We start from the raw sequence: 27,174 nt of genomic DNA on the forward strand, positions 1-27,174 counted from the left end.
CTGACCGAAAAGTAAAGAGTTGCCTTACCTTACTTTTTATAAATTTCTATAAACCTGCATCACAATGTCATTTCCTCAAATTAGCAAGATTTTGAATGTAGCTGTCATAGGATGTGGAGAAATTGCTCAAATCGCTCATGTGAGTTACATATGGGATATGTACAATTTAATATCGTGTTAATTTCGAAAGGTGAATCATTAGATACCTAATTTGATAGTTGCTTCTGACATGTTCAAAATCACTGCATTATGTGATATCTCAATTCAATCTCTTGAATTATGTAGTAAAAGATTTAGTATACCAAACACATTTACATCAGTGTAAGTTTTGAAATGATCCTTAAACTCAAATCAACGAGATTATATAATAAGAAACTGAAATATATGTATATCATGTTTTATAGAACCGATCTTTTAGCTTCTCCAATTACTATTGATTTAGTATTTATTTTAACTGCGGATCAATTTCATGCAGAACATATTATACAATGTGCAAATGCAGGAAAACATATAATGATTGAAAAACCAATGGCACAAACTTTAAAAGAATATGATTTAGTTGAAGAAGCAAGATTAAAAAATAATGTAATTATATTTGTAGGATATATGAGAAGATTTTCATTAGCTTTAAATAGATTAAAAGATGAAATTAAAGGAAAAGAAATTAAATATGTTAAAATAAGAGATATTATAGGTAATGTGAGATTTTTTTCCTTTCATTATTTATTTGCTTTTTTTGTGTTAAAAAAAATAAGATTTTTGAAGAAATCGCAAAACTTGTTTTTAATTTGTTTTTTGCCGATTGGAATTGAGCTAAATGTATTTGAAAATTATATTATTAAAAGAATAAATACTTTACTTCACAATCTGGTCAATATCAAAAATATTTTAAAGATCATCCTAATGAATCTACAAAAGAATTAAATAAAAGAATAAAATTAAATTTAATTGAAAATTTAGGTATTGAAGAAAAAGTTGAATCTGATAATAATAGAAATATACATTCTTGGAGTTTATTACATAGTTTATCAAGTCATGATTTATCTTTAATGAGAGATATTTTAGGTATGCCTGAAAAATGTTTATTTTCAACTAGATCAAATGATTTTCAAAATAAAAGTTGGTGGTGGAATGTTTTATTTGATTATAAATCATTTAAATGTTATTATGAAGTAAGTTGATATTTATTTATTTGATTTTTTTGGACAAAAAAAAAAAAAAAAAGGAACTTTAATTGATTTTTAAAATATTTGATTAAATAGATGGGTATAGATGAAGTAGCTTATTTTGATGCTCATATTGAAATTTTTACAAATGATAGTAGATTAAAAATTCAATATGATACGTAAATAAAACTTTCCCATTTACTATGTCTGTTTTTTTTTGGATTAATAAAATATTGATTTCCTGTTTACTTTTAGACCATACGTTAAAGGTTTACCAATTAAATTTACAATTCAAAAACAATTATCAAATGGTGATTTTTCTGAACAAATTATTAGACCAACTTATGTTGATCCATATACAATTGAATTACCTTTATTATATGATTCAATTGTAAATGGAAAAGATTATGAAACAAAACCATTAGATGCTAAAAATGATACTATATTAGCTAAAATGATTATGGAAGCTTTAGTTAAATAATAAATTGTCCGAATTACTTTATTATTAACAAATGTAAATTATCTATGCATAAAAATGAATTAATTAAAAACCCTTATAACAAATTATGAAAAATCAAGAATAATAATAGGAAAAAAAATCTCCTTTTTCTTCCTTTTTTAAAGCCATTCAACTGTTCCAGGTGGTTTTGAAGTAATATCATATACTACTCTATTAACACCTTTAACTTCATTTGTAATTCTAGAAGAAATTTTCTTAAGTACTTGAGGTGGGAAAACAAACCAATCAGCAGTCATGAAATCTTCTGTTGATACTGCTCTAAGAGCTACAACTTGATCATATGTTCTTGCATCACCTGCAACACCAACTGCTTTAACAGGTAATAAAGCAACGAAAGCTTGAGAAATTTGATCATATAATCCAGCTGCACGAACTTCTTCAATGTAAATATCATCAGCATGTTGAAGGATTTTAATTTGATCTCTAGTAACTTCTCCTAAAATTCTTATAGCAAGACCTGGTCCAGGGAATGGATGTCTTCCTACTAAGTGTGCGGGGATATCAAGAAGTCTACCAAGAGCTCGTACTTCGTCTATCATCAAAAAGTATGCCAAGTCAGCTTTACTTCCAGGTGTAGGGTTCATTGAACAATTCAATCTTGACATAAAACAGACCACTCACCCTTGAATAATTCTCTGAGCGGTTCAATCAACTTCAATTTCATATCTTCTAATAATCCACCGACGTTATGATGAGTTTTAATAGTTGCGCTAGGACCTTTGAAAGAGATACTTTCAATGACATCTGGGTAAAGTGTACCTTGTAATAACCATTCAATTTTTCCTTTTGCTTCACCTCCTTTAGTTTCAAGTTCCTTCTCAGCGGCAGCTTCGATTTTGGCAGCTTCCTCTTCGAAAACTTCGATAAAGGTATTACCAATGATTTTTCTTTTTTTCTCTGGATCTTCTACACCTTTCAATCGTGACAAGAACAATTCTGATGCGTCGACAACTGTCAAATTGACACCCAAATCAACTGTCAACATTTGATGAACTTTGGCACCTTCATCCTTTCTCAAAACACCATTATCAACCATGATAGCGTGGAATCTATTCGTCAAGTCAGCATCCCTTACTAACATACGATCCAAATTTACGCTTGGAGGACTTACCGATCACCAATAGCTTCATGCATTAATTTAGCAGCCACTGTCGAATCAACACCACCAGAAACAGCACCGATAACTTGACCTTTTTCACCACAGATTTGTCTAATTCGAGCAATTTCCTTAGGGATAAAACTATCCATTGACCATCCTCCTTTGATACCACATACATTTTTCACGAAAGCTGCAATAACTTCTTTACCTTTTGGAGAATGCGAAACTTCAGGATGGAATTGAACACCGTAGATTGGTTTACTTTGATGAGCTATAGCTGTCCAAGGAGAAGTTGGGGTAGAAGCTACTACTGAGAAGTTTTCAGGAAGGGAAGTGAGTTGATCACCATGGGACATCCATACCTAGCGAGAATTGTTGATGATCAGCACAGAACTTTTTTTGATTATATACTTTTCATAACCTCCAAATTTCTAGGCCTTGCATGGCTCCTTGATATTTGCACTTTTCCCTCCAAAGTGAAAATTCTCTCACTCTTAAAAATTACAGAATTGAATAATTCACTCACTTGTAAACCTCCATCCTCTTCCATTTCAATACCTTCAAATAGTGCATCTTGACTTTTATTACCAGTTTTTTTAACTTCAATCTTAGCATAACCATATTCTCTATGTGTATGAGCATCAACATTTGCACCATGAGTTCTAGCAATTTCTTGTAATCCATAACAAATACCTAAAATAGGTACGCCTAATTCAAATACAGCTGGATCTACATGTGGTGCATCTGAAGCGTAAACTGAATAAGGAGATCCAGATAAAATGATACCTATTTAAACGTAAATTCAATTTAAATTAGCTTCATATTTTTAATAATAAATAAAATAGAAAGAATGGTAAATTCACCTGCTGGTTTCCAACTTAAATCTGCAATTTTTTGAGTACAAGGTAACATTTCACAATAAACCTAAATATGTTAAATCTTAAATGATAAGTGATAAGATCTTTTGAAAGATTGAATTTTGGAGATTAAGAATGACTTACATTGATTTCACGACATCTTCGAGTAATCAAGTGGGAATACTATCCAAAATAAAACAAATTTCCATTAGTTTCATTAATTCCAAAATTTCAAAAGTTGATCATTGATCAACTGTGGAATTATAAACTTACTTGAGATCCGAAATCAAGGATTAAAATAGTATCGTACAAACTATGAATTTCTTCAGTTGCAGAAGTAGTAGAAGACATTTTTGAGAATTGTTTTTTAGATCTATATAAAAATCTATAAATCTATGTATAAATATCCATGTAAATAAAAACAAAACAATCAGAAATCTTATATAGATGGACGAGTCAGTTTTATAAAATACTTTATCGCGAATAACCCGGTAAAAAGATTGAAATTTTTGGATCTGATTTTCCTTATCAGGTAATTAATACCCTGAAATCAACTACTACTCACAGTCTTTTTATCTAAAGTTTCATGGCAATACCGCGATTCTTCAAGACTATGCATGCATTACCCATTCTTCTCCATCAAACATCTATATAATATGTATACATATATGTTGGCCATGGGGCATATAATTTAGATGGATAGTCTATCATCCGTTCTATATAAAGTCACGAGATGCAATAAACTCCCTAAACCTAATTACCAGATATTCCAGCATCTAACCACGAATTTAACATAGTCAAAGCTTCTACAGGTTTATCATAAGGTACCATATGTCCTGCACCTCGGATTTTAAGCATCTATAGTAATTTTTATTCCCATTTAGCATCTCCCTCATGTCATCAAATTGTTATAACTTACAGTCAAATTGCCCGAAGTTTTATATGTACCAGCTAAGTTATTCTTAACATTCCATTTTGTCCATTCAGCAGCATTGTATCCTTCTTTACCGGTCCATTCAAGTTTCTCCATCCACATTTCATTGGCAATATGATTACAGATGAAATCTTGCATACCGACGTACTATCCACAATCCAAAAAACCATCAGCCCTTTAACCCCCTCGAACTGCGTATACGTAAGAAAGAAATTGCACTCACGTTAAGAACTCTAATTCCTCTTTCTAATAAACCAGCAACATATAACCAAGTTTGTCCAGTAATATCTAATGATTGACCAAATCTTCTATTTACTCCATTATCGCATGATGTCCAATTACCTCGATGATCATGAACACCCAATAATTGCCTTACATCTGGCAAATCTAAGTAAGTACCAATTTTCTTACTGCAAAAATACAAGGGTCTAACCGTTAGCTTATATTCCATTACAAAAAGCGAATTGAAACATGTAATTATTTCTTATAGTTGAGAAAAATCTACTCACGTGATAGGATAACAAAGGGAATCTGATAATTCTTTAGGGGAACAAGCTTTGGTTACATCATAAGGGTTAACACCGGCCTCCCAGAAAGAAGTTTCAAGGACTTCTTGGCAATAATTTAATGCTATAGCACAATTTGTGTAATCATGAGACTCGATGCAATTTTTGTGGGCAAGTTTACTGCATTTTGGAAGCTGAAAACGCATTTTGAATATTCAACCAAAATATCTCGCCATAAGAGATGTTTGAGTGGAGTTGAGCTTACCGATTCAGCCATAAAGACACAGTTGGCAATATTTTGGACGGGTTCAGTGAGATCACCATTGAGCGTACATTGCTAAAGATCAAGGCGGTCAGGCAATGTATGTATCGCCTCAACATCTCGTAGACTATTAAGCACTTACGAAGGGGAAATAAGATTCGATGGTGGAAACTGATACAGGGAGAACAATCGTTAGTTCGCTTTACGTTGGGGTTTCATCTCGCAAGGAAGACAAACAACTCACATTGATCCGTGACTCCATTACCGATCAACACACTCTGTAAGTTGATTGGGGCTTTTCCTTCCTTGACCAATTTCTTGTTTCCGTCAACGACTGCTGAAGCGAATAATGGGAGATATCGACCCTGAAAAATCAATATTAGCAAAATAACTTAATGTGTGCCAAATGAGGACGCACCCCGTAAGATTCACCAGCCATATGGAAAGCTCTTCCTTCGAATTCTTTGAAAGTTTCAAAGAACTACCGCAATGTAATCAGCTTTACAATTGAGTATTATAAAGTGTATTTACAAGGTGAAACTCACTATGGAAACGAAAGCTTGAACGTCTTTCGCAGCAGCTTCTGTAGTAGCTACTTTCTAAGCAAAGATAGGGGTGTAAGTTATTTCATTTGATATTTGAGAAATGATACAAGCATGAAAAAGCTTACTTGACCATGTTCCGAATGAGAAAATCCAACTCCGATAGGCTCATCAAGGAAGAAGAGGTTTGCCTGTTGATTGTCGAATTAGTTATGTGACGATCGAAAATAGGATTTACGGATTTACATTCTCATTCCATGAATAAGGGTTAATTTTAGTATCGTTCACAGAAGTAGGTTGATCTTTAATTGTACATGGACCTAATTCCATAAACATTCCAAGGGAAGATGAACATCCTGGACCACCTACAAATATCAAATCAAACCATTAACATATGTTATCATTCCACAAAATCACTAAAGGGCAACTCAATCCGGGAAGTTGGAAAAATAAAGCATGGACATACCATTGATCCACATAATTACAGGATCTTGTTTTGGTTTAGATCTCGATTCAAAAAATGAGAAAAACAATTCCTTTCCGTATCCCACATCAAGGTATCTATTATCCGAATTGGCGTTAATTAGCTGGTACGCTTTTTGAGGTTGAGATTGAGGTGCTATGATAATTGGGCGGATACGTTGATGAAAGTGTAACCATGAAATCATCATTCAATATCCATGAAACTTACCCAGAATAAGATTTTACATCTGGATCACACCATCCTGAAGTTGATTTTATTCTAACTCTATGATCCTAAAGTGAGGAAGGATATGATCAGTATATATCCTCCTTTTGGACTAATCAATTCCATCCTTTTGTCTATCGTCCTTTACCTACTTCTGATCGCTCATTCATTTATATTTATGTGAGAATCTTGCGGCGTATGATGATAAAGAACTCACAGGGAATTTTTTATGAGTTAGAACTGTAAATTCCTCTCCTACACTGTCTAATTTAATATCACTTGCATAATTCAAAGTAGTACTTGGATGTTGTTGCGAATGAATGAAAGAATCTGCTACATTAAGTGCATCTTGAGGTGAAGGAATATGGGGAAGTTGAATCGCTGAGATGAGTGGTAACAAAGCCAGGAGAGAAAGGGAGACTCGCATCTTGTTCACGGAAATACTGGTGTATCAACAGCTTCACAGGTAATCTGAATGGGTGAAATTGAAATACAATCGAAAGATCACTCAATCTCTTGAAAGCTAAATATAGCGAGTGATTCGATGTGGACCTGATCGGTGATGTTGAATTGTTGATATTAGTCGGTCATATCCGGTTAATGTAACCGCATGATCACTTTGAGAACCCATGTGATGATCATACATCTTATCTCAATTTTACAAATATGGAGAAGTGTTATTATGCATATGCCAAATGAAGTATCAACTATGATGTCTGCTATGAAATTTCTACAGATGTTTCTTTGAATGTGTTATATTGTATCTCGTTTGACATACTTTTTATCTACCCATCTCGTCCTTCCGATCGTGTCGCCTATGATCGTCTCCTCAATAAATTCAATAATATAAAAAGCAATCTATTCAGGTTGTACAACACCAACTTTAGCAGGTCTAAGTACCCTATTTCCAATCATCCAACCTTCAGAATTAACTTCCATAATTTGTCCAGGTTCATGTGGTTTACCATCTTCTCTAGGTGGAGCAGCAACTTGAGGAATCATAAATTCAGCTTCGTGTAAATTTGGATCAAACATTTCACCTTTTAAATTATCTAATCTTTTCATATTATGTCTTTCAAAAGTTTGAATTAAAGCTTTTTCAGTTAATTCAATACCTTGAAATAATTGTTTTAAAGCTTGATTATCTGATGGTATAGGTTGTGGAACAGATTTTAAAGCTTTTTGTAAAACATCTACTGTACCTAAAAGTGCTCTTGCAAATCCTGTAATAGCAAATTCTGATGCTTTTTTACGTTCTTCTTCTGCTCTTCTTGTTGCTGTTTGATAATCTGCTCGGGCGTATTGTATTTCTTTCTAAAAAAAATTGTCAAAATTAGACGATATCAGTTTGACTGATACTTTCATCAAGAGGATATCACAATTCTTCTTTATTGTTGATGAGCTGAACGAAACTCACCTTCAACTGCTTCATTTCCTCTTCCAACTCTTTTGCTCGTTTCTCACTTTCCTTCTTAGCGTTTTCCAACTCCGTTATTCGCTTATCTTCTTCGGCATGAAATGATTCTTCTTTTTTGTCAGAATATTGTCTTGCGAATCGAGTAGCGGGTAAAGGCGCTATTCGACCTGCTGGTGTCATCGGTGGTCGAAGAGGAAGTGATCGAATAGATCGAAGGGGTGCGGCCAAAGTTCGAGGATTCATGGTGATGAGGGCTTGAATTTGATGTATAAGGCTTTGAGGATAAGGACGATGTAGCGATTGGGAGTTTGCTTTGAGCTTATGAGCTATGGTAGTTGTTGCTTGTACTTGTATGCTATTGACTATATGCTCCTTGACACTGGCAAGTTCGAAAAAGTTAGGATTCGGGTGGAGGGGATCTTGGCTTTTGAACTTTACTCTCTATCCGAGAACCGCTGTCCGTATTAAGTGGAAGGGTTATATACATTCGTGGCGGCGTTTTGAGTAATTCCCGGTTGACTGTTTGAATTGATTCCGTCTTTGTATTCTGTCTACCACCTTATTTGGTTTTAACCCTGAAATCATCATACTTCACCACACAGTCAAAACATACAATAACACCTACTGTACCTACCTATTAAATACTGATAAATTATCCCCTTTGTCATCATAGACATCCTCCTTCATAATTCATCAGCTTCCTCCTGAATATTTGTGCACACGGACACCAGATACAAGCACTCATAAAGACCTCCTACACTCGGAAGGTACAGCCCAGAATAGTCATCTCACCAACTTTTAGACTTCAAACAAATCCAAGCCGTCCTTTCGGCACCCATTCCCTTCAAATATGTCCGAGTCAGCAACAACATCCAATCCCCCTCCAGCAACCAATGACGATTCACCTGTACCACCTCCATCTTCTGCCGAGTTGACACCAGCTCCAGCAGAAAGTACCACGCACACACCTGGCGGAGGAGGATCCGCCGAACCAGTGATAGATCCAGAATTAATGGATCTTCCTCCACCTCCTCATCATAATGCCAACTCTAATGGATCATCAAAACCTGAGGAACAAGCAACATCACTAGAGTACAATAGTATGGGAATAAGAGAATCAATCGCATCAGCACCCAATCCTCGTCCGGCAGAATTTCCACCTCCAGATCAATTAAACGAAAACCTTTCCTTGGATTTAGACGCTATAGCTCAAATTGCAGCAGATAACGATGATATGCCCGGATCACCAACTGCGAAAATGATGAGAGCTATAGCTCCTCCCACGGCAATAATGACAAATCCAGAATGGGCACCCGTAAGTCTACTTTTTCAGTTTGTCTTTGATGATGGTGGCAGTGCCGCTTCTTTTTCTTATCTTATCGCTATCTTCCCCTCATCATTAATAACATTTCCCCCATCTGCCACTTGGATAAAATCATACTGACTTGTGGCGATTTTGCGAAAATCATAGCCTCCTCCTAATGCGAGTGTAAATCTATTCATTGGTGAGTACATGGACATTGATGCATGGACTACGGCTCATTCCGCTGACATGTATCAAATTGACGCGTGTAGGTCGTGCATTACTGTCGAATGGGAATGACAATTGGCCATTGGTGAGTGACAAAGAAACTATGATACTATCCTTCTAGGCAAACCTTGTCACACGTGCTGATGTATGTCTCCTCAAACCATCATCTTCGCATCATCTCCATCCGCACCGCTTGGTATCGTTCATACCCAACGTTGTGACCCGGCCGCATCTAATTATCCATTACATAATTACCCGCTCCGTCATCTTTCTTCTGTTCATCAATCTATTCCACACTATGCTCTTTCAACTTGCAGAAACCTAACGACATCGTCAACTGGATTCGAAAACACTACCCGTCCGAGTGGGACGGAGATGAAGGAAGATGTTCTGCCCATCGAGTTCGAACGTATTTAGCTAGAAAAGGTGCAGATATGTATTACGAAAAGCTTAATCAAGGATGTATAAATGGATGGAGAATTAGAGCAAATCATTTATGGAGATTCGATAATGGTGGATTCCAAGGAAGAGGAATGAAACAAGAAGAATCGATAGCCAATGCTGAAAAAGAAAGAGAAGCATTAGCAAATGCCGCTAGAAAAGAAGCTGCAGCTGCTGCTTTAGCGGCAGGTCATCCAGGTGTCAAAGTATCAATGTCAAATCCTGGTGTAAATGATGGTTCTCATCCTTTACCACCTCTTAAAAAACCTAGAATATCATCTGCTGCTACTACAATCAATTCAACAAATAATACAACGAATAAAATACCTAATCAAAGAAAGAGAAGTACTAAAAAATCTAGTTTACCTCAACAACAAATTGATAATACATATACACATAATAATCCTTTTACAAATCATCAAAATTATTATACACAACAAACGAATCATTCAGATTTATATGGATTAGATAATTCACATCATAATCAAGCTGGACCATCTACTTTAAATAATAATGAACAAAATAATTTAGATCCTGCATTAACGAATAATAATAATAATAATAATAATAATATAAATGAAAATGTTAATGTTATTCATCATCAAATTGAAAATAATAATAATAATGGTGGAGTTCAAGAAGTAGATAATAACAATATGGATATAAATATGGTACAACAAGCTATGCAAGCTGCAGCAACAGCTTCACAAATGGATGATTTAGAAATGGGTATTCAATTACCAATTGAAATGCAAATGCATTCAAATGGACATGAAAATGATGATGATGATGGAAGATTTGGATTTGGTGTAAATGTAAATGTTGGTGTTGGTGTTGTTGGTGTAAATGGTGAAAATGATCAATCTTATGTACAAGATGGAAATTATGGATATACTGGTTAAGATTTAAAGTAAAAATTCTTTTTTTTTCTTTTTCTTTTTCTCTTTTTGGGGTTTTTTTCTCCCAATATTTTCTTAATTTAGCCTGACTTAGGTAAAAAAATTGTATTTTCCTTTTTTTCAATCTTTGGCTTTATATTTTTTTATATATATATACATTATTTGTTCATATACCCAATTTTCAAGTTAATCTTAGTAGTACCTTGTAAAATCAATAAAGCCTTTATATAGGTTTTAATTAAAAGATAAATATCATTAAATATTTGAAATGTATTTATCTATATATAAGTGCATTTAACATTTGTTAAGCAAACGTATGAATTGATATAAGTATATAAATATAAGCAAATCATTATCCTTAATTTTTTAACATTCCCTTTAAATTATATCTTATTAACTTTGAAATACAATTATAATAGATATTAAAGATTGATTTATGATATGATAATATACTATATGATATAAATTTAAATTATGAAAAAGTTTTCTAAATGTATAACCTTGTTTTTTATCTTCTTGATCTTTTATTAATCATTTCTTCTTCAAATTTTGCTCTTTTTGTTCTATCTATAATTTGAATATAATATTTTCCTGAATCACCTTTCCATGTTACCCAATCTTTATGATATATATTTTGAATTGATTTAACAATTGCACCAAATGAATCACACTATTATATCGAAAATAAATTCAAATCAAATCAATTTTTTCTGATATAATAAAGAAAAAAAAAATGAAAAAATACTCACATTACTTTCATTCATTCTAAATCCTTCAGGAACAAATGGTTTTAAACTAACGATTTTTGAACCATCTTTTAAATCTAAAAACATATTTGTAAGGTCTATATTAAGTGATGAAGGGAATACTTCATTATTGACCAACTGTAAAAGATAAATTCAAAAATCAATACCACCCAAATCATATATACACGATTTTTTTCATGCTAGATAGGAGAGTTAACAAAACTCACTACAACATCAGCTTCTCTTAATCGCTTAGAAACCATTGGATGAATTCTGAAATCCCCTTCAAAAACTTGTACATCTAAATTACCCTTTAATCCCCACATTGCCCATCTTCTTTGAACTTCTCGTAATTGTAATCTAGCACAATGAGCAGGTACAGGTAAAAGTTCAAATCCGTAACTGGACAATCGACCCCGTTGATAAGCTGTGTGACACCATTGATCCTTTCAAGTATAGCTCACCTTCGCGAACCAGCTTGAACGGCAGCTTGAAGTACACAATTGCCAACTCCACTACCTAGATCGACACTGTTTCAACAGCGTCAGCTCTGTAGTCAGATGCACTACCAAAGCCAAAGGGGAACTCACAATACTGATTCAGGACCAAGTTTAGTTTCCTCGACAACCCGGCTCATGAAACTGGATTCGATGTCAGCTGATTTCACCGCTTGTTCGGTCATTTGGCTAGCTTACTTGTGTCGTAGTTCTCCGTAAGCATCTTCTTTCCCGGTAATAGCTTCGGCTACCTCAGTAGGATGCTTTGGGTGATGCTACATGATCAAAATATCAATATCGAATATAGGGAGTATGGCAAAGAGGAGCTCACCGCCAATTCATGTGCATAAGGCCCAACAACCCTCGAATAAGCAGTCTCATGAACGAAGTCCACCAATCCAGACCAGTCTCTGCTCTTCATCCTCTTGCCTTTCAGATGAGCTTTCATACTGCCCTCCTTCTGCAGATCCTGCATAGCGACATTGAATCTTTCCATCGCTCGTAAAAAACCTGGTCCATCGCGTCGATTCGGGGCTAGTGCTTTCCTCAGAGCATCACCTATGGTTTCAGCCGGCATAGATTCTGGCGGTGGTGTAGCCAAAGATCCAGCAAATGGTGAGTTCATTCGAGATGCGACTACTGAGGGAGTCTCAAGTGGGTCCGATAATGAATCCGAAAGTGTGCCGAATATATGGGTATGCGAAGGTGGGATGTAATCTGTTGAATAGGATTAGCTACATACTGACTGAGAATGCGGAATTATTTACATTCTAGTATATTGCGCAGCGCTCGTCGTAATTCTGATAAGGGATTGAACTCGGATGCTGCGGTCGGAGTCAGAAGTATAAATCTATGAAGGGGCGTAAGCGCGTTCAAGTATTATACGCTCGCTAGTCAGCTTACTTTTCACGACACCCTGTTGCGGGATACAGTAAATCCACCGACGGCGGCTTTTCGCCATTCTCAAAACCAGGCTGAGGGAAATCTGCCATAGTAGGGAAGTGTAAGCGCAAGTAGTCATGCGCTTGTGATCGGAAAGCTAACTTACAAGCTTGATATTTCTCCAGACCTTTACTTTCACCCCAATTACTACCTCCGGCCCAACCTTCAACTTTTCCCCTTAAGACCTCTTCACATCCTACAAATCCTACCCAACCTCTGCCAAACTCTCCCCTCATATCGACATCATCTAAGCAAAACAATTCATCCATCCTTGCCAATTCATCTTCAGGTCCTCCATTAGATGCACTTCGAGGCGTCAAGTTACCCAAATATGAACTTTTTTGACGTTTCAATTTCGGTTTAGGATCTAATGCATCCTCACTTGATTCACTTTCTGATCCTGAAGATTCAGATTCGGATTCTACACGAGCAACGGATGATGCTTTTCTTTTCGGAATAGGTGATCTAGTTGGCGAAGATTTTGAAACACCATTACTTGATTTAGACGATAGTTCTTTAGTCAATGTCGGTCGAGATAAAGGTGAGCTATTACCATTCTTCTTTGGCGAATTACCGTTAAATTTGCTGGAGCTGGACGATGGGACTTTCAAATGACCGTTTGAAGAAGATGCTTTACTTGAACTCCCATTTATGGAACGAGGTATGGTAGAACTTGAGGACGATGGCGTTGATGGCTTTTTCACGGTTGTCGTTCTTACTACCGTAGTCACATGCGGCTTTGGTTTGCTACCATTTTGATTGGGAAAGAAGTTCATTCTCTATGACAGGGTACTTGGTTTGATATAGACACTGTCACAGAGGATTGAGGAGTAAAGATCGGATAAGAAGATGTGGTCGAATGGAATAAAGGATAAACTTGTAATCTTCGCTAATACACTTTTCCAATTCATCAACAAATATCCAGGGTCACATTTCTTACACCCAAAAGCAAAGCGGCGGAATCCGACGACTTGATGATAATTTGCCACCCAAATGCTACCCCACGTGGCCAAATAAAGTTGATTAGATGCAAGAATCAATAATAAATGTTCCTGTACGCCGAGAGATATAAGTCATCTACTCTGATCATATACTTTTCCGCTGGTCTACTAGTCCCCAGGTCAACCTCCTACGTTCAGGTCGAGGTCTCATCGTGATGTCTAATTCCTTCCCATCCTTAGCTCACACGCCCGGGACGTTTCCTTTACCGACCATCGCTGAAGATACACTTCATTATTCCCTCCACCTTCCACCGACTTACGAGCCAACTTCAACTGCTCTGTTATTCAATCAATATGTCGAGACGTTATTGATACGACCTTGGCTATGGAACAAGGACTCATGGGAGCTAAAGGTGGCTGATAGCGGGAACAAGCTCGAAGGTACGATGAGAGTCGGAGATGCGGTTGATGACGAGTGGTTGGTGGTTTGGCTGTTGAAGAGGATTAGTGAAAAGTGGAAGGACATCGTTATCGGGTAAGTCCAGCCACAGCAGTCTTATAAAATACGTGGCACTGATAAAAGCTTCACAACAGTGTACGAGATACCGATGGTGAATTCCTGCTTATTGAAGCTGCAAATGATCTTCCCGCTTGGGTATCCCCAGAAAATGCTGAGAACAGGGTATGTATGCAATTCCATTCCGTATTGGCTGATAAGCTGAAGTTTCGTCTGGTTTGATTCAGCTATGGCTTCAAGGTGGATATCTACATCTTATACCTCTGTCAGTCCGCTCGATCGCCTCCAAGCCTAGAGCGATACCGGACGATGAAGATATGGAGAAACAGTATGATCCCGAAGCATATATAAGCGAAGAAGACGCTATACAGGCTGTTCAGACGGGGAAATACAGAGCGGATGAGAAGGTGGAACGAGCAGTCTGGGACAGAATATCATGGTATGTGGTTCTTCTTGAATCTCTCTGACTTGTAGAAACTGTCAAGCTGATCGAGTTCTCCAATTTCAAGTTATCCTGAAGGCTTGAAAACTCACCGACATAGGACGAAAGCCTATTTACCGATATCCATAGCGAGAGCATTGAAGAAAAGTCCGGAGCTGATACAGAGAGCTGTAGAGGGCTTTTACGTTCGAGATCCCTCTCAATTACGCGTGAGTGTAACCAATAGTCGGTGCTGAATTGTATACTATAATCTCTAACTGCTTTGTCATCCACAGACTGCAGCACGTATGACACATTTCCCGCCTTCATCGTCTATTCTCACTCCCGTAACTCTAACACGCGCAGCGTACGCCCAATTACAGGGTCAAGTATTCCACCCACCTAGGATATTTGGTCCAGAATGGCATGTACCTGAGAACCCCAATAATGAGGATGAAAAGCGTTGGCGAGATCTAGGAGTCAAAATAGCGACAGGCTTCGAAATTATGTACAAAGAGGGAGGCAAAAAAAGCAGGACTGGTATCGAAAATGAAACTGATTCTATAAAGCAGAACGAGGAGTATCAGACCTTCTTGACTAACCTTAGAAAGGCTGGATGGTTTGGCGATGAAATCGAAGGCAGTGAGAAATGGCAGATTAGAGAGAAGGAAGCAATCAAAGGCTACCAGAGTATCAAATCGGCAGAGTGAGTGCGACCTACACCTACAATCCTGTTATCATGGCTGCTCTGACCCTTTTTCACTGTAGTACGGCGGCCCAAAGGCCTTCTTTCGCCTATCTGGTTGATACTGCTATCTCCTCATCCTCCGATGATCCAGCTGAGGCATTGACGGTAGACAAAGCGTATCTCGAAGACAGTGAATCCTGGCTTGAAGTATCGCCCGATGAGCTGGATGGGATGATGATGCGCGCATCTGGCAGAGCTGGGTCTTCCGTTATACCTGGTGAGAACGAAAAGATAGAAATAGGAGAAGAACATGGTCAGGCATTACAGGATCTGGCTAAGAAAGTTGAAAATTTCGTTGGTGGTCAAGGTGATATGACTGGGGCGAGATTTGAAGAGTGAGCTAATCCTCACATATCTCATGCAAACTGGGCTGACCATCAAATGGTCCTGCATAGCGAATTATCTGATGACGATATGGACGATTCTGAGGACGATTCCGACGATGAAAGGAATATGAGGCAGGCATTAGAAGCTGACAAGGAAAGTCGAATGAAGAATCTGGTACCATCGCTACCCGCTGAGGAGTGGGGATCAAAAGCTCACCCTCAGGGCACGTCTTCGTCGACTTCAGTCGTAATGGAGCATGATGACATGTCAGAAAAGACAATACCGAAATCGATGAAGCCGAACCAGAAGAAAGAAGTCAAATTCGATCACAAAGACATCAACTCTTCATCAATGAGACCACCTAAATTTGCCAAGCAAGAATATGACGGAGTTGTATCTGATTCGTCCGATGAAGGAGATGAATCTGAATCTGAATTACCGCCTGTAGGAACGCTGGGAAGGAAAATAGCTCAGATGAAATGGTCTGAGGGCGATATAGCGGAACCTAAAATACAGGAAATCAATGATGACGAAGATGGACGTGCCGATCAGCTCGATTTGGATGAAGAGATGCAAAGGCGTGTATGGGGTGACTCAGCTGACATTGATGATGATGGCAAGGAAGAGGAAGAAGAGGACGACGGCATGGATCTAGTAATGGAAGAGGAACAAGAGGATTTCTTGAAGTTTGCTAAGGATGCATTGGGGATTAATGATGATTTGTGGAAAGGTATCCTAGGAGATAGACAAGCTCGTGGTGGTAAGTTTTCCGAAAATTCTCGACTGAAGTCCGTTTGACTGACTGATGTGGGATTCGGCATTACAGCTTTTGTTCCGCAAAATGGCTCATCCAGTAAATTCACTTCTATTGATTTGAATACGTCGGCACCAGAGAATGAGAAGAAGGTATCATTCGCGCACCCACCAAACACATCAAGGGGTATTTTACCAGAATCTCAAGGTAATCCATCGCTCACGTCTTTCGAGTCAGTCATGAAAGCTATGGATCAAGAATTGAGCAAAAATAAACCTGCGCCTCCTAAACCTAAATTTAACCCTAAGGTTAAAACTAAAAGTAAGACTAAATTAAAAACACAGAATGGTACTACTACTTCAGACAATAATTCTTTACCCCCTCTTCCGACTGAAGAAGATTTAGAAGCAATGGATGAGGATGACTTAATAGCAATGGATAGAGAATTAAAAGCTGCTCTCAAAAATGCAGGCATTTCAGATGATGAAAGTGATGAGGAAATGAATGAAGGTGTTAAAGAATTAGGAGAAGATGATAAAAGAGAATATGAAATGATGAAGCATTTCTTAGAAAGTTATAGATCACAATCTGGTCAAAGTGGTGTGGTTGGTAATTTGTTTGGTAGATTAGGACAAGATCAGAAGTAAATACATCGCTTGAAACGATGCAAACCGTTATAATTGATTGTTTGTTTGGTCAAAGGACTCTTACCCAGTGACAGGAATCAAACACGACTTTGCGAGCAATCTGTATTACAGGGTGCCGAATGATCAAAACGTGTTGCTTCTTCTTATCTCTTCATCATTTGTTACCTTTTTCGTCCAAAATTCGCTATTCTTATCCATTTCACAATATGCAAGTAATCAGCCCTACTATTGACGATATGCCTACATACGGATCCACTGATAACGCCCAGAACCCACAATCTCCGCCTACAAACATGGACGTACCGAGAGTTGCCCTCGTCTCGAATGATGGATCGACACTCTGGGTGAACTCAGACTCCTTGATCAAATCGAGGTGGGTTCTTGCTGAAAATTCTCATAAAGATGGACAACTTCCACAAAGATAGATAATGCTGATACAAAATCTGAGTATTCAGCACTTTCTTCGCTGATATGTTCAACATCTGTAAACTCAATACTTCCTCAGTTGAATCAGAAGCACAAATTTCAATCATCTCACGATCAAATGAATCTATACTCATTGATACCAACAAGAAAGTGCTTGAACTCTTCGTTGATTTTGTTAGTGTATCTCAACCCTCCTTAAGTCGTTTCAATAATCTAGAAGATACAGTAACGCTTTACAAATTATGTCAATTCTATGATTTTAATCCTGATCTTATTGGAATGATCAAAACTCAATTAAAGAGATTTAGTTTAACCCAATCTTGGAAATTATTAGAAATTGCTTCAAAGATAAATGATGAAGAACTGATCGAAATGGCATTAAAAGAATTGAAATGGGGTGAGTTCATATTAGGAATAAAAGGAGATAATAGAGAATTCTGGGAAAGGTTAGAAAGTCTTTCACCAATTTGGAGAATTCATTTATTGAAAATTACTTTAGGTGATCCAAAAGGAAATATGAATTTACCTTTGAGTTTACCTATTACAGCTGATTTCCCATCTCAACAAAGTAAATATTGGCAAAAAATAATGGATAGACGATTAAATTTTATTTTAAAAGAAGAAACAAGGTCATTTTGGAAATTGATATCTTTATTTATACTTGCGATAATAATATTTTTTTGTTTACCTTTTATCATATTTTTTAATTGGTTCAAATGATAAATTTACAAAAAAGGTTAAAACATTACATAGCTTTTGTATATAACAATTAATGCGTCTTCCTATTCTGTATATGTAAATTAAAAACTCATGAAATCTTCTTACCTCCATTCATATACTGCTTACCCCTATTACAGATACCTATCAATTGGAATCCGTCTCTTGACTGGACTATTAAACTTACAAGCTGGTTAAAGAACCATCAGTAGCCATCAATCTATTCGTTTCGTATACGCCGAAAAGCCATTGAGGATCACGAGATACACCAAACCAAGCGTATTTGCTATTTCACAAATATCAATTATGAATTCTTATCCAGTTGAGACAAAAAGGGAAACTTACACTACCCATTCTTGCTGATCAAGCCAAGTCATCGTCTCCTCCATGAATGTACTAACTTCTTCCAAAGATGGATGAGGATCTGATCCAAATTTCTATATAGGTATTGGTAAGTATATGGCAAATCCAAAATCAAGAATGTTTTGAGGTAACTCACATGACATGCAAATTCAGATAAAACTAAAGGTATTCCGAAATCTTTTTGAAATTCAATTAAAGTTCCTTTAAAATAATTCATATCTGTTGTATAAAGATGTGCAGAAACGTAATCTGGTTTATATTCACAATTTCCCCATCCATCAGAAGCTGAATCATCAGGACAAATTGATTTGAAGAATTCCTATATAAATAGAAAATAATTTTTCCAATTTAATTCAGCTTCTCTCGGATTTGTACTATTTGCAAATCACTTACTAAAAGCCATGTTTTGTTTGATGCCATTACAGGTGAATGAATTTTAATATTTGGATATTGTTGACGAATTTGTATTATTTGAGTTTTCCATCTAACCCAATATCAATTTTAGTAAAACCGTAGTCCTCTGATATATTTTACTTACTTTTCAGCTGCTTGAGATGGCTCAAGATAAACAGAAACTCCTGTATTAGATTTAAGATCTAAAATTGTTTTTTCCAGGAAATGCTTTAATAAACTCTATAAATTGATTACTGGAATATACTAACCTGGTTCATTGTATCCCATTAATTCTGTCATCCCATCTTGGAAAGTATCAAAATTATTCAAATAGTCAACTCCGAATCTTTAGATATAAACCAAATCAGCTAGTGTTATCCAAGTTTAAGGAATACAACATCAAACTCTTTCAAGTAACTTACAGCATTGGCACAAATTGACCATCAATCTCTACTCCATCAGAATTCAAAACCCCTTGATTCCAATTTTTAGTCCAATCAAACCACCAAGATACAGTCTATTTGCAAAGTCCATCATCAATCCAAATTCAAGCTCTTTCAACGTAAATAATACAGATCATACTAGCTCAACTTACGGAATTAGGAGTGAAGAATTGTATAACGGGACTAGCATCTTTTTCTTGTGAAGGCCATCCTATACCTGCTTTTCCATTTCTTGTAGCAGTAACAATTGGTGTATTAGTACTAGTCGCAGACGCCGTTGCTTGAGCTTCAGAAGAAGAAAGGGATAATGTGATCACATCACCCGTAGGTACATTTGGAGCATCTTGTGCTATGGTTAAACTTAAAGCAAGACACCATGTAAGTATGGTTAAGAATTTGAACATAATGTAGGACGCCGTGGATTATACTTCGAATCAGGCTCAATGTCGATAAGAGAATGAGTGCACAATCGTTGGGAATAACGTCGGAAAATTGTATTCATATGCATTCGAGTCGAGATATTCTATGTCGCCGCACGAAAGGGAGATGTAAGGAAGTATGGTTGATGTTTGACATTGCCGGTCGTATTTGTATAGCCCTACTCGATACCGCACGACAGATGCCTTTGCGAGGGATGATTGATCGAAATAAATTGCTGAGCTGTGTTCCTTGCGAATGGTGCATGAATGGAGTCTAAGGGTGGGCAACTTAAAGCAACACAGTGTAGTACAATCGGTGAATCATAGGCAGGTATTTTCCAGTCTCACGGGTCCAATCAAACATCATGAGTACCTTTGAATCTGTACTAATCATGTCCACCGTTGATGTATTGCCATCCTCTACAGGCACTACGTCAACCGAATGATCATCCATGGTCGGAAGTATCAAAGGAGCGAGAAAGGACTTACAAAGGCGTAATCTCTCCATTGTTGTCCATAAGTCTGTTGTATTCGTGCACACCATGAAGATGATACGAGTCTCTGCATGAACCAAACCAGGAATATTTACTATAATAGGATCATTTACATCAATCCAAAATCTGAGCGAAGGCCTTGGAATTTTTGGTTTGGTATGCATTGTTGATGAGTAGCGGCGAATACTCACTATATATATGGCGTTTCATCTAACCATTTTGTAGTTTGACCTAATGAAGCGTCGTTGTGAGCTCATCACGTACTGCACAGAATTCACCTCCAAACAACTCACCCATGAAATCATGCACTTGTTGTTGGCTTTGCGGCCCAGGAACGTTTGGGTCGAAGCTCTGAAAATGAGAAAGTATGCGTTAGCGATTTCTGTACCAAACAGGATTTCACTTATATTGGAGAATACGTAGTAGGTAACTTACCTGCATAGCGAATTCATTCAAGATGATGGGCAGCTTGAATTCATTCCAGTACTTCTCGATGATGCTGACGAATGACTCGAAAGTGGTTGTATAGACATGAACAGCAAGGTAAGAGGGTTTCGTTTCAGGGGGAATCAACGTGAAGAACTCCTGAATCAAGGCTCTTTATCAATGTTCCTATGTCGATGAATGTAAATACCTGAATGTAAACACTTACTTTAAGCCAGTCTACACTTCCTGCTACTGCTGGTGATACCAACTTTTGATCAGGCTGAGTGAGCCATTTGGACATTTCGATCCATCTGAAAATCCAGCAGGTCAGTGCTTATCGTTGAGCATAACAGAAGTAATTGACGAACGCAGGTACAGCGTCCTCCGGGGATGTTTTCTTGGCGACTGCTTCATCCGCATGGTCTATGCAGCAGTATAAGCTTCGTCAAGGTCGAACAGGCCGGGGTTCACTCACCTGGCTCGTTGAATCCCATTAATAGCTTCCATCCGGGTTGAAGGAAATTACCGTCTTTGACTAATTCGGGGGACCAGCTGCAAGCAAAAACATAGAGAAATCATGAGATGCCCGTATGTGCAAAAGTCTATATTTACTTACACCATAGGTACGAAGTCCGCATTTATGACAAGATCCGACGATGTTTCCGGTACGAGAGGTCCTTTCCAATGCTTGCTCCAGTTCCAGTGCCAGCTAAGTTTCTATGGTGACCCACGTAGTCAGCAAGGGGTATCAAAGTTAGCTAATTAGGATATTTGTATCTTGCGACATGCAAGTGGAATGTTATGCAGGGGTAATAGTAGATAAGTAAGAGAGTAAGGGAGTCAGAGGGTGACAGGGTAAAAGCTTTGAGGTTCATAACATTTTGTAAGCAATGAGATGATTTGGAGTAATGAACATATAGACGTAGGCATGAACACGAGCCGGGAGGAAAACCTAGCTCACAGATCCATCTTGAAAGAACTTGGCTACTGGATCAGAGCTCCTCTCTTGTATCGGCCAGCTGATTCCAGCCTATCAGACACGTCAGCTCATCTTGTACCGTCTCATGAGTAGCTTGAATTACCTTGCTAGCAGGTTTTGGGTGTTGGCCGTTATCAGTGTTTGTCATAGTCGGAGATCGCGAAAATCGTACAAATTGCTAAGATACAGCAACAACAACGATGGTTATGAAGGTACGCTGGATTGATATAGCAGTTGTCATTATGACTTGCATCTCTCAAGAGTAACAAAGCGATTTATTCCCCATTTATCAAACTTCATACTAAGTCCAGCACCAACTCGTAGGTAGATAGTAGATAGCTTATCACGGAGACTCCGCATTCACACGTGGCTGATATACGGTAATCACCGCCGGTTAAGTTGTTGTGCGAGTGAGCTATCACCCACTGGAGCGTGCGCTAACGATGAGCGTCACAAGTCACATATTGATAGCAAGGTGTATTCTTGGATAACCTATTACATCAACTTGGCTATATACCTGTATATTGTCACCGTGATATACAAAAGGCCGTGCTGGAGAAACTAATACACTCTGTTCCGACCTGATTCTGGCGTTGAATCCTAGACAAGACAAAAACCGAACAGCCGCTGCCATCCCTTTCAACGCGTATATCGAATCTACCCTTATTCGGGTTGTGTAGAATAGATCTGTATCGCTCGAAAAGATAGTGAGCGGAGCGGCGTGACCAACATACCTTATATTCGATAGAAGTATCGCGGATGAGTAGGGCCTGGCCTGTAGGTCGAATCCCGCACATGCTGACACAAACAACTACAGTGGCGACCGTAACTCCGGTTTGCGCCTCCGAAGGTCGTCATCAGAAGTGACAGCATGCTGAATGTTCTTTGTAACTCCACAGGCCGTGCAGTGATGGTTTCACCTGCTCTCACAAACAATACCGCATCTCCCCCGCACTCCTTGTCCTCGCCACCGCAACCGAGTCCAGATCCTCCACAATCGTCATCCTCATCGTCTCGCGATACCAATCTACCTTTGCCTCCGCTCGCAGACCGTCATGCCCCTCGTAGTGGACGAACAACGAGCCATGAAGGTCGGAATAAGCTGATGAAAAGCTTGCGGAAGGGTAAGGAGCGCGAAAAAAGTCAGCAGAGTGCAAGTACTGGGGACATTGAGGAGGATTGGACATTGGAGGGTATTCCACCTCCATCCTCTTTCCATGGAGTACAAGAGTCTGGTACGACAGGCAGAAGGGCTAGCTCAGAGATTGGCCGCGCAACGATAAATGATCAAGCGCCTTGGAATGGGAATGGGAATACATCGAGAGATGATCTAGATAAGAAAGAGAAGAAATCGAAAGGAAGAGAAATCGTTAAAAAGACCTCGAGATTGTTTGCCAGAGATAGGGACAAAGACAGAACAGCAGAACATGACAGCTCGAAAGTACCATCTTCACTCAATCCTATACCGACTAGTCGACAAACGTCATACTCGTCAGCTCACTCAAGCGATTCGCAATTGACCACTGGAACCGGTCTTTCAACGCGGAGTCAAAACAATGGTTATTTCCCTACACTGAACCGGCCAGCGTCTAATGGCTCCCGAGCGAGATCACCAAAGGAGTACCATTCACACTCTCGCAGAGCATCACAAGATTCTACGGTCACCACTTCGTCCTGGCGAGCTAGATCAGTCAAAACGGGCTCATCACCTTACGAATTTAGTGACCATGGAGTGCCAATACCTACGAGGCAAGGCTCCAACCTTAGTGCTTCTGTACCTGGTCTATCAAGAAATGCACTGCCTCAGCCGAGCTCCCAATCGCCAACCATGACATCGAGAAGTCCCGACAATTTCCCGTCGAGAATGTCAACGTGGTTTTCCCACTTATTGCCATCTTCTTCCACCTCAACTATACAAGAAAGCTCTTCCGCACCATCTCCCCCTTCCCAAAGTCAATCAACGAACTCTCCTCCAGCTCTACCTCCATCTCCTTTGCGCAAACCCCCTTCAGCAGCTGCAAGCTTCCTAAATGCGGCTAGACAACGAGCTGTAGATGGTGTTCGACACTTGCTAGATAGCGAGGCTCAGCCAGATAAGTGTCAAGACACAATATGGGTAATGGGTGTAGGTCATCCAGGTTGGAGACCTACCACACCAAGCAGATCCCCCATCCCATTCAATCTACCTGACCTTCAAGACGATGGAGAGTCAGGTAATGCAAGTGAGCCAAGAATTGGTTCAGCAGATTCCAGTAAAACTTCACCTCCATCGAAGCACGATGCAGCGGGCTTGCGGCCTTCAGCTTGGTCCAGAAAACAAAAAGAGCAGACCCAAAGCCAAGACAACTCAAATACACCGCCACCGAAAGGGTTCTCCAATTTGTTTACCTCTTCAACATTATCCTTGGCGTTACCAGCATCTATGACAAGCGGATCACCAAGCAAAGATGGCAACACAGCTGTAGTGGAAAGTCCCGGAAAGGCTAAGAGTAGAAAGGAGAAGGAGATTATCAAATGGCCCGAGCAATGTGAGCTATGTATCTCGCATGGTAAACGCAGATTCTTAAGCTGATTGCGACTCTATCTGCAGTTTACGACAATTTCAAATCGGTAGTATGGTGTACATACCGTTCACAATACGCTCCGATACTGTCCATATCTAACAATCTCCTGATACCTTCACCAGAGGCTTACTATTCTGCGTTTGGACCACCTCTGGATGCGACAGTAGACCCTCCTCTGTCAGTGTCGGAATTAGCCACAAGATCATCCGGTACAGTCTGGAGTTGGAATCGAAGCGAAGGCGGACTGACTAGTGACGCGGGTTGGGGATGCATGCTGAGAACAGGTCAAAGCATGCTGGCCAATGCTTTGATGTATTTACATCTCGGTAGAGGTGGGTTGCCTCTCACTGATTTACCAGATTGGCTTTGCGTATCTGCACAAACGCTGACTTTCATAACGTAGACTGGCGTTTACCTCACAAACCCTCATCATCACCCTCTTCCCCGTCAGAACTGAATGATTCACAACGTTATGCGGAATATGTCAAAATTCTCTCCTGGTTCCTTGATGATCCCTCGCCTCTGTGTCCATTCAGTGTGCATAGAATGGCTCTTATCGGCAAAGAGCTTGGAAAGGAGGTTGGAGAATGGTTCGGACCCAGCACAGCTGCCGGAGCTTTGAAGTAAGTGGACCTTAGATACTTCCGATTGTCTCAGAACCTGTGCAAGTCGATCTGTTGGTTGACATGAGGCTTGCTTGTCCACAGAACCCTCACCAACTCGTTCGCGCCTTGTGGCTTGGCGGTAACTACAGCAACGGACAGCATCATCTACAAGTCTGACGTGTACCAAGCGTCAAATTTGCCGTCTTCAGATTGGAATGTTTCAACGGCCTCCCTGACGACTGGTCAAATGGAAAAGCAAAGGCGATCGTCTAATTCTACCGGAAACAGCGGGAATACTTGGGGTAATAAAGCTGTCTTGATTCTTGTCGGCATACGATTAGGTCTAGACGGGGTCAATCCAATTTATCACGAAAGTATCAAGGTGAGCTTACAGGCATCGGAAGTTTCTGTATGTTACATATGAGAGCTGATTATTTGATTGTCCTAATTAGACACTGTTCACATTTCCTCAATCAGTAGGAATAGCGGGCGGTCGACCATCTTCATCGTACTATTTTGTTGGCTCACAAGCGAACTCCCTATTCTACCTTGATCCCCACTTCACACGTCCAGCTGTTGCACTCGAAACCCCTCCTGCCCCTGCATTTATATCTTCATCAAATCACCGCGGAATGGAAACAGACGAGGAGCCTGTAGTAGTTGACTCTTCGGAAGCCGTCTCGCAAGAAGTCAAATATAAACTCGATGTAGTGGATGTGGATGATATATCGAGTGATGAGTCAAGCGACGGTGACGTTTCTTCATCGCCTTCGACACACATGAGGAAAACAGAGCGAACGTCGAAACAAGCTAAAAGATTGTCCGCAAATGGTGTGAACCCAATTAGATCTCATCCAACATCTACACAAGAGAACGATTTCTCCTTGCCTATCGCCGGAGCCGCTCCATCAAGCACGAACGGCAAAGCTACAATATCGAAACACCATCCATTAGAGACTATACCCGTAGATCGGGACACACAGTGGTGGATCAATGCTTATCCCGAACAATCACTTCGAACTTTCCATTGTGAAAAGGTGAAGAAGATGCCTCTGAGTGGACTGGATCCTAGTATGTTATTAGGTTTCTTGGTGCGTAACGAAGACGATTGGGCAGATTTCGTTGACAGAGCGAACAAGGTGAGTGACGGCTTTTGATTTGTTTTATTCGACGAGTAAAGCCGAATGCCGAGTGCTCATCAAAACACTTAGCTACCGTATAAGATTTTTACTGTACAAGACGAGCCACCATCATGGGATCAAGATTCAGATGCTGGTTTGGAATCTGTTTCGGAGCCCGATGAGCCTAGTTTGGATGACGAAGAAATCGAAAATGTCCCTATCACTACTGCTCGAACTACTCAACCCGAATCAAGTTCGTCTTCATCACCTGATCATTCAATTGAATCAAATGTTGTTGAATTATCAAGAACAACGGTCAAGCCTGTAGACATAGTCACGAAGACAAGAGGATTGAAGCTAGATGATGATGAGGATGAAGAAGAATGGACAGAAGGTGGAACTCCATCAAGTCAAAAACCAGTTTTAGTTGAAAGACCAACTCCAACATCCAATAATTCTAGACAGACTGTATGGCCGATTTCTACCCCTACACCCCCGTCTTTAATGCCAATTCCAACATCGAAGCGACTGAATAAATTTACGGAAGAAGGTATAGAATTCCCAAATAAATTGAAGATCGATGATAATGAAATGGAACAAAGTGTCATAGATGATGAAAAGCAATCAACGTCAACATTAACTTTAAAGACGAAAAGACCTTTACTACAAGAACAAAGGTTGAAAACTGAAAGTTGGATCGATCCAAGTCCTGTAAAAGGTGAAGCTCCAAATGGAGATAGTCTAATATGATCAATCAAATTTTCACCATTCGAGATCACTTCTGGGGAGTGAGCTGTCTTTTATTTGTTGTTCGTAAAGTAT

General features: G+C 38.9%; 11 protein-coding genes across 11 annotated transcripts; 5 read left to right on the forward strand and 6 right to left on the reverse strand.

The window, feature by feature from the left end:
* Positions 1–64: 64 nt before the first annotated feature.
* Positions 65–1,647, forward strand: I206_100602 (uncharacterized protein; the record flags this gene model as incomplete). Its single annotated transcript, XM_019152501.1, has 6 exons — positions 65–139; positions 203–321; positions 405–699; positions 846–1,172; positions 1,263–1,345; positions 1,422–1,647. 6 exons carry the CDS (start codon positions 65–67, stop codon positions 1,645–1,647), a joined length of 1,125 nt encoding a protein of 374 aa, XP_019014639.1.
* Positions 1,648–1,784: 137 nt separating this feature from the next.
* I206_100603 (GMP synthase [glutamine-hydrolyzing]) lies at positions 1,785–3,993 on the reverse strand (the record flags this gene model as incomplete). The annotated part of the gene is made up of 7 exons (XM_019152500.1): positions 1,785–2,218; positions 2,308–2,735; positions 2,798–3,147; positions 3,312–3,571; positions 3,649–3,709; positions 3,787–3,825; positions 3,916–3,993. 7 exons carry the CDS (start codon positions 3,991–3,993, stop codon positions 1,785–1,787), a joined length of 1,650 nt encoding a protein of 549 aa, XP_019014638.1.
* Positions 3,994–4,395: 402 nt separating this feature from the next.
* On the reverse strand, positions 4,396–7,001 carry I206_100604 (uncharacterized protein; the record flags this gene model as incomplete). The annotated part of the gene is made up of 14 exons (XM_019152499.1): positions 4,396–4,500; positions 4,562–4,723; positions 4,800–4,986; positions 5,086–5,276; positions 5,348–5,419; positions 5,487–5,515; positions 5,589–5,709; positions 5,763–5,825; positions 5,890–5,943; positions 6,015–6,077; positions 6,133–6,251; positions 6,353–6,447; positions 6,578–6,642; positions 6,792–7,001. The coding sequence occupies 14 exons, from the start codon at positions 6,999–7,001 to the stop codon at positions 4,396–4,398; spliced, it is 1,536 nt and encodes a 511-aa protein (XP_019014637.1).
* Positions 7,002–7,432: 431 nt separating this feature from the next.
* On the reverse strand, positions 7,433–8,234 carry I206_100605 (uncharacterized protein; the record flags this gene model as incomplete). The annotated part of the gene is made up of 2 exons (XM_019152498.1): positions 7,433–7,888; positions 7,992–8,234. 2 exons carry the CDS (start codon positions 8,232–8,234, stop codon positions 7,433–7,435), a joined length of 699 nt encoding a protein of 232 aa, XP_019014636.1.
* A 607-nt stretch (positions 8,235–8,841) lies between these two features.
* I206_100606 (uncharacterized protein) lies at positions 8,842–10,865 on the forward strand (the record flags this gene model as incomplete). Its single annotated transcript, XM_019152497.1, has 4 exons — positions 8,842–9,306; positions 9,463–9,496; positions 9,567–9,607; positions 9,840–10,865. The coding sequence occupies 4 exons, from the start codon at positions 8,842–8,844 to the stop codon at positions 10,863–10,865; spliced, it is 1,566 nt and encodes a 521-aa protein (XP_019014635.1).
* Positions 10,866–11,370: 505 nt separating this feature from the next.
* I206_100607 (uncharacterized protein) lies at positions 11,371–13,823 on the reverse strand (the record flags this gene model as incomplete). Its single annotated transcript, XM_019152496.1, has 10 exons — positions 11,371–11,532; positions 11,612–11,746; positions 11,836–12,010; positions 12,073–12,138; positions 12,199–12,249; positions 12,304–12,380; positions 12,437–12,822; positions 12,873–12,955; positions 13,009–13,090; positions 13,154–13,823. The coding sequence occupies 10 exons, from the start codon at positions 13,821–13,823 to the stop codon at positions 11,371–11,373; spliced, it is 1,887 nt and encodes a 628-aa protein (XP_019014634.1).
* A 380-nt stretch (positions 13,824–14,203) lies between these two features.
* On the forward strand, positions 14,204–17,402 carry I206_100608 (uncharacterized protein; the record flags this gene model as incomplete). The annotated part of the gene is made up of 8 exons (XM_019152495.1): positions 14,204–14,523; positions 14,583–14,670; positions 14,733–14,944; positions 15,015–15,156; positions 15,223–15,632; positions 15,695–16,009; positions 16,070–16,761; positions 16,828–17,402. 8 exons carry the CDS (start codon positions 14,204–14,206, stop codon positions 17,400–17,402), a joined length of 2,754 nt encoding a protein of 917 aa, XP_019014633.1.
* A 236-nt stretch (positions 17,403–17,638) lies between these two features.
* Positions 17,639–18,548, forward strand: I206_100609 (uncharacterized protein; the record flags this gene model as incomplete). Its single annotated transcript, XM_019152494.1, has 2 exons — positions 17,639–17,775; positions 17,858–18,548. 2 exons carry the CDS (start codon positions 17,639–17,641, stop codon positions 18,546–18,548), a joined length of 828 nt encoding a protein of 275 aa, XP_019014632.1.
* An 88-nt stretch (positions 18,549–18,636) lies between these two features.
* On the reverse strand, positions 18,637–20,148 carry I206_100610 (uncharacterized protein; the record flags this gene model as incomplete). Its single annotated transcript, XM_019152493.2, has 9 exons — positions 18,637–18,676; positions 18,733–18,831; positions 18,891–18,982; positions 19,045–19,227; positions 19,302–19,392; positions 19,447–19,504; positions 19,571–19,647; positions 19,724–19,818; positions 19,897–20,148. The coding sequence occupies 9 exons, from the start codon at positions 20,146–20,148 to the stop codon at positions 18,637–18,639; spliced, it is 987 nt and encodes a 328-aa protein (XP_019014631.2).
* A 401-nt stretch (positions 20,149–20,549) lies between these two features.
* On the reverse strand, positions 20,550–22,210 carry I206_100611 (uncharacterized protein; the record flags this gene model as incomplete). The annotated part of the gene is made up of 11 exons (XM_019152492.1): positions 20,550–20,583; positions 20,653–20,751; positions 20,849–20,888; positions 20,951–21,008; positions 21,093–21,242; positions 21,310–21,394; positions 21,452–21,506; positions 21,559–21,635; positions 21,700–21,800; positions 22,045–22,113; positions 22,166–22,210. 11 exons carry the CDS (start codon positions 22,208–22,210, stop codon positions 20,550–20,552), a joined length of 813 nt encoding a protein of 270 aa, XP_019014630.1.
* A 762-nt stretch (positions 22,211–22,972) lies between these two features.
* Positions 22,973–27,102, forward strand: I206_100612 (uncharacterized protein; the record flags this gene model as incomplete). The annotated part of the gene is made up of 6 exons (XM_070202238.1): positions 22,973–24,590; positions 24,653–24,958; positions 25,030–25,249; positions 25,334–25,613; positions 25,684–26,370; positions 26,443–27,102. The coding sequence occupies 6 exons, from the start codon at positions 22,973–22,975 to the stop codon at positions 27,100–27,102; spliced, it is 3,771 nt and encodes a 1,256-aa protein (XP_070058339.1).
* Between the last annotated feature and the right edge of the window lie 72 nt (positions 27,103–27,174).

The sequence above is a fragment of the Kwoniella pini genome, chromosome 1 (assembly GCF_000512605.2).
Source record: "Kwoniella pini CBS 10737 chromosome 1, complete sequence".
Classification (NCBI taxonomy): Eukaryota; Fungi; Basidiomycota; class Tremellomycetes; order Tremellales; family Cryptococcaceae; genus Kwoniella; species Kwoniella pini.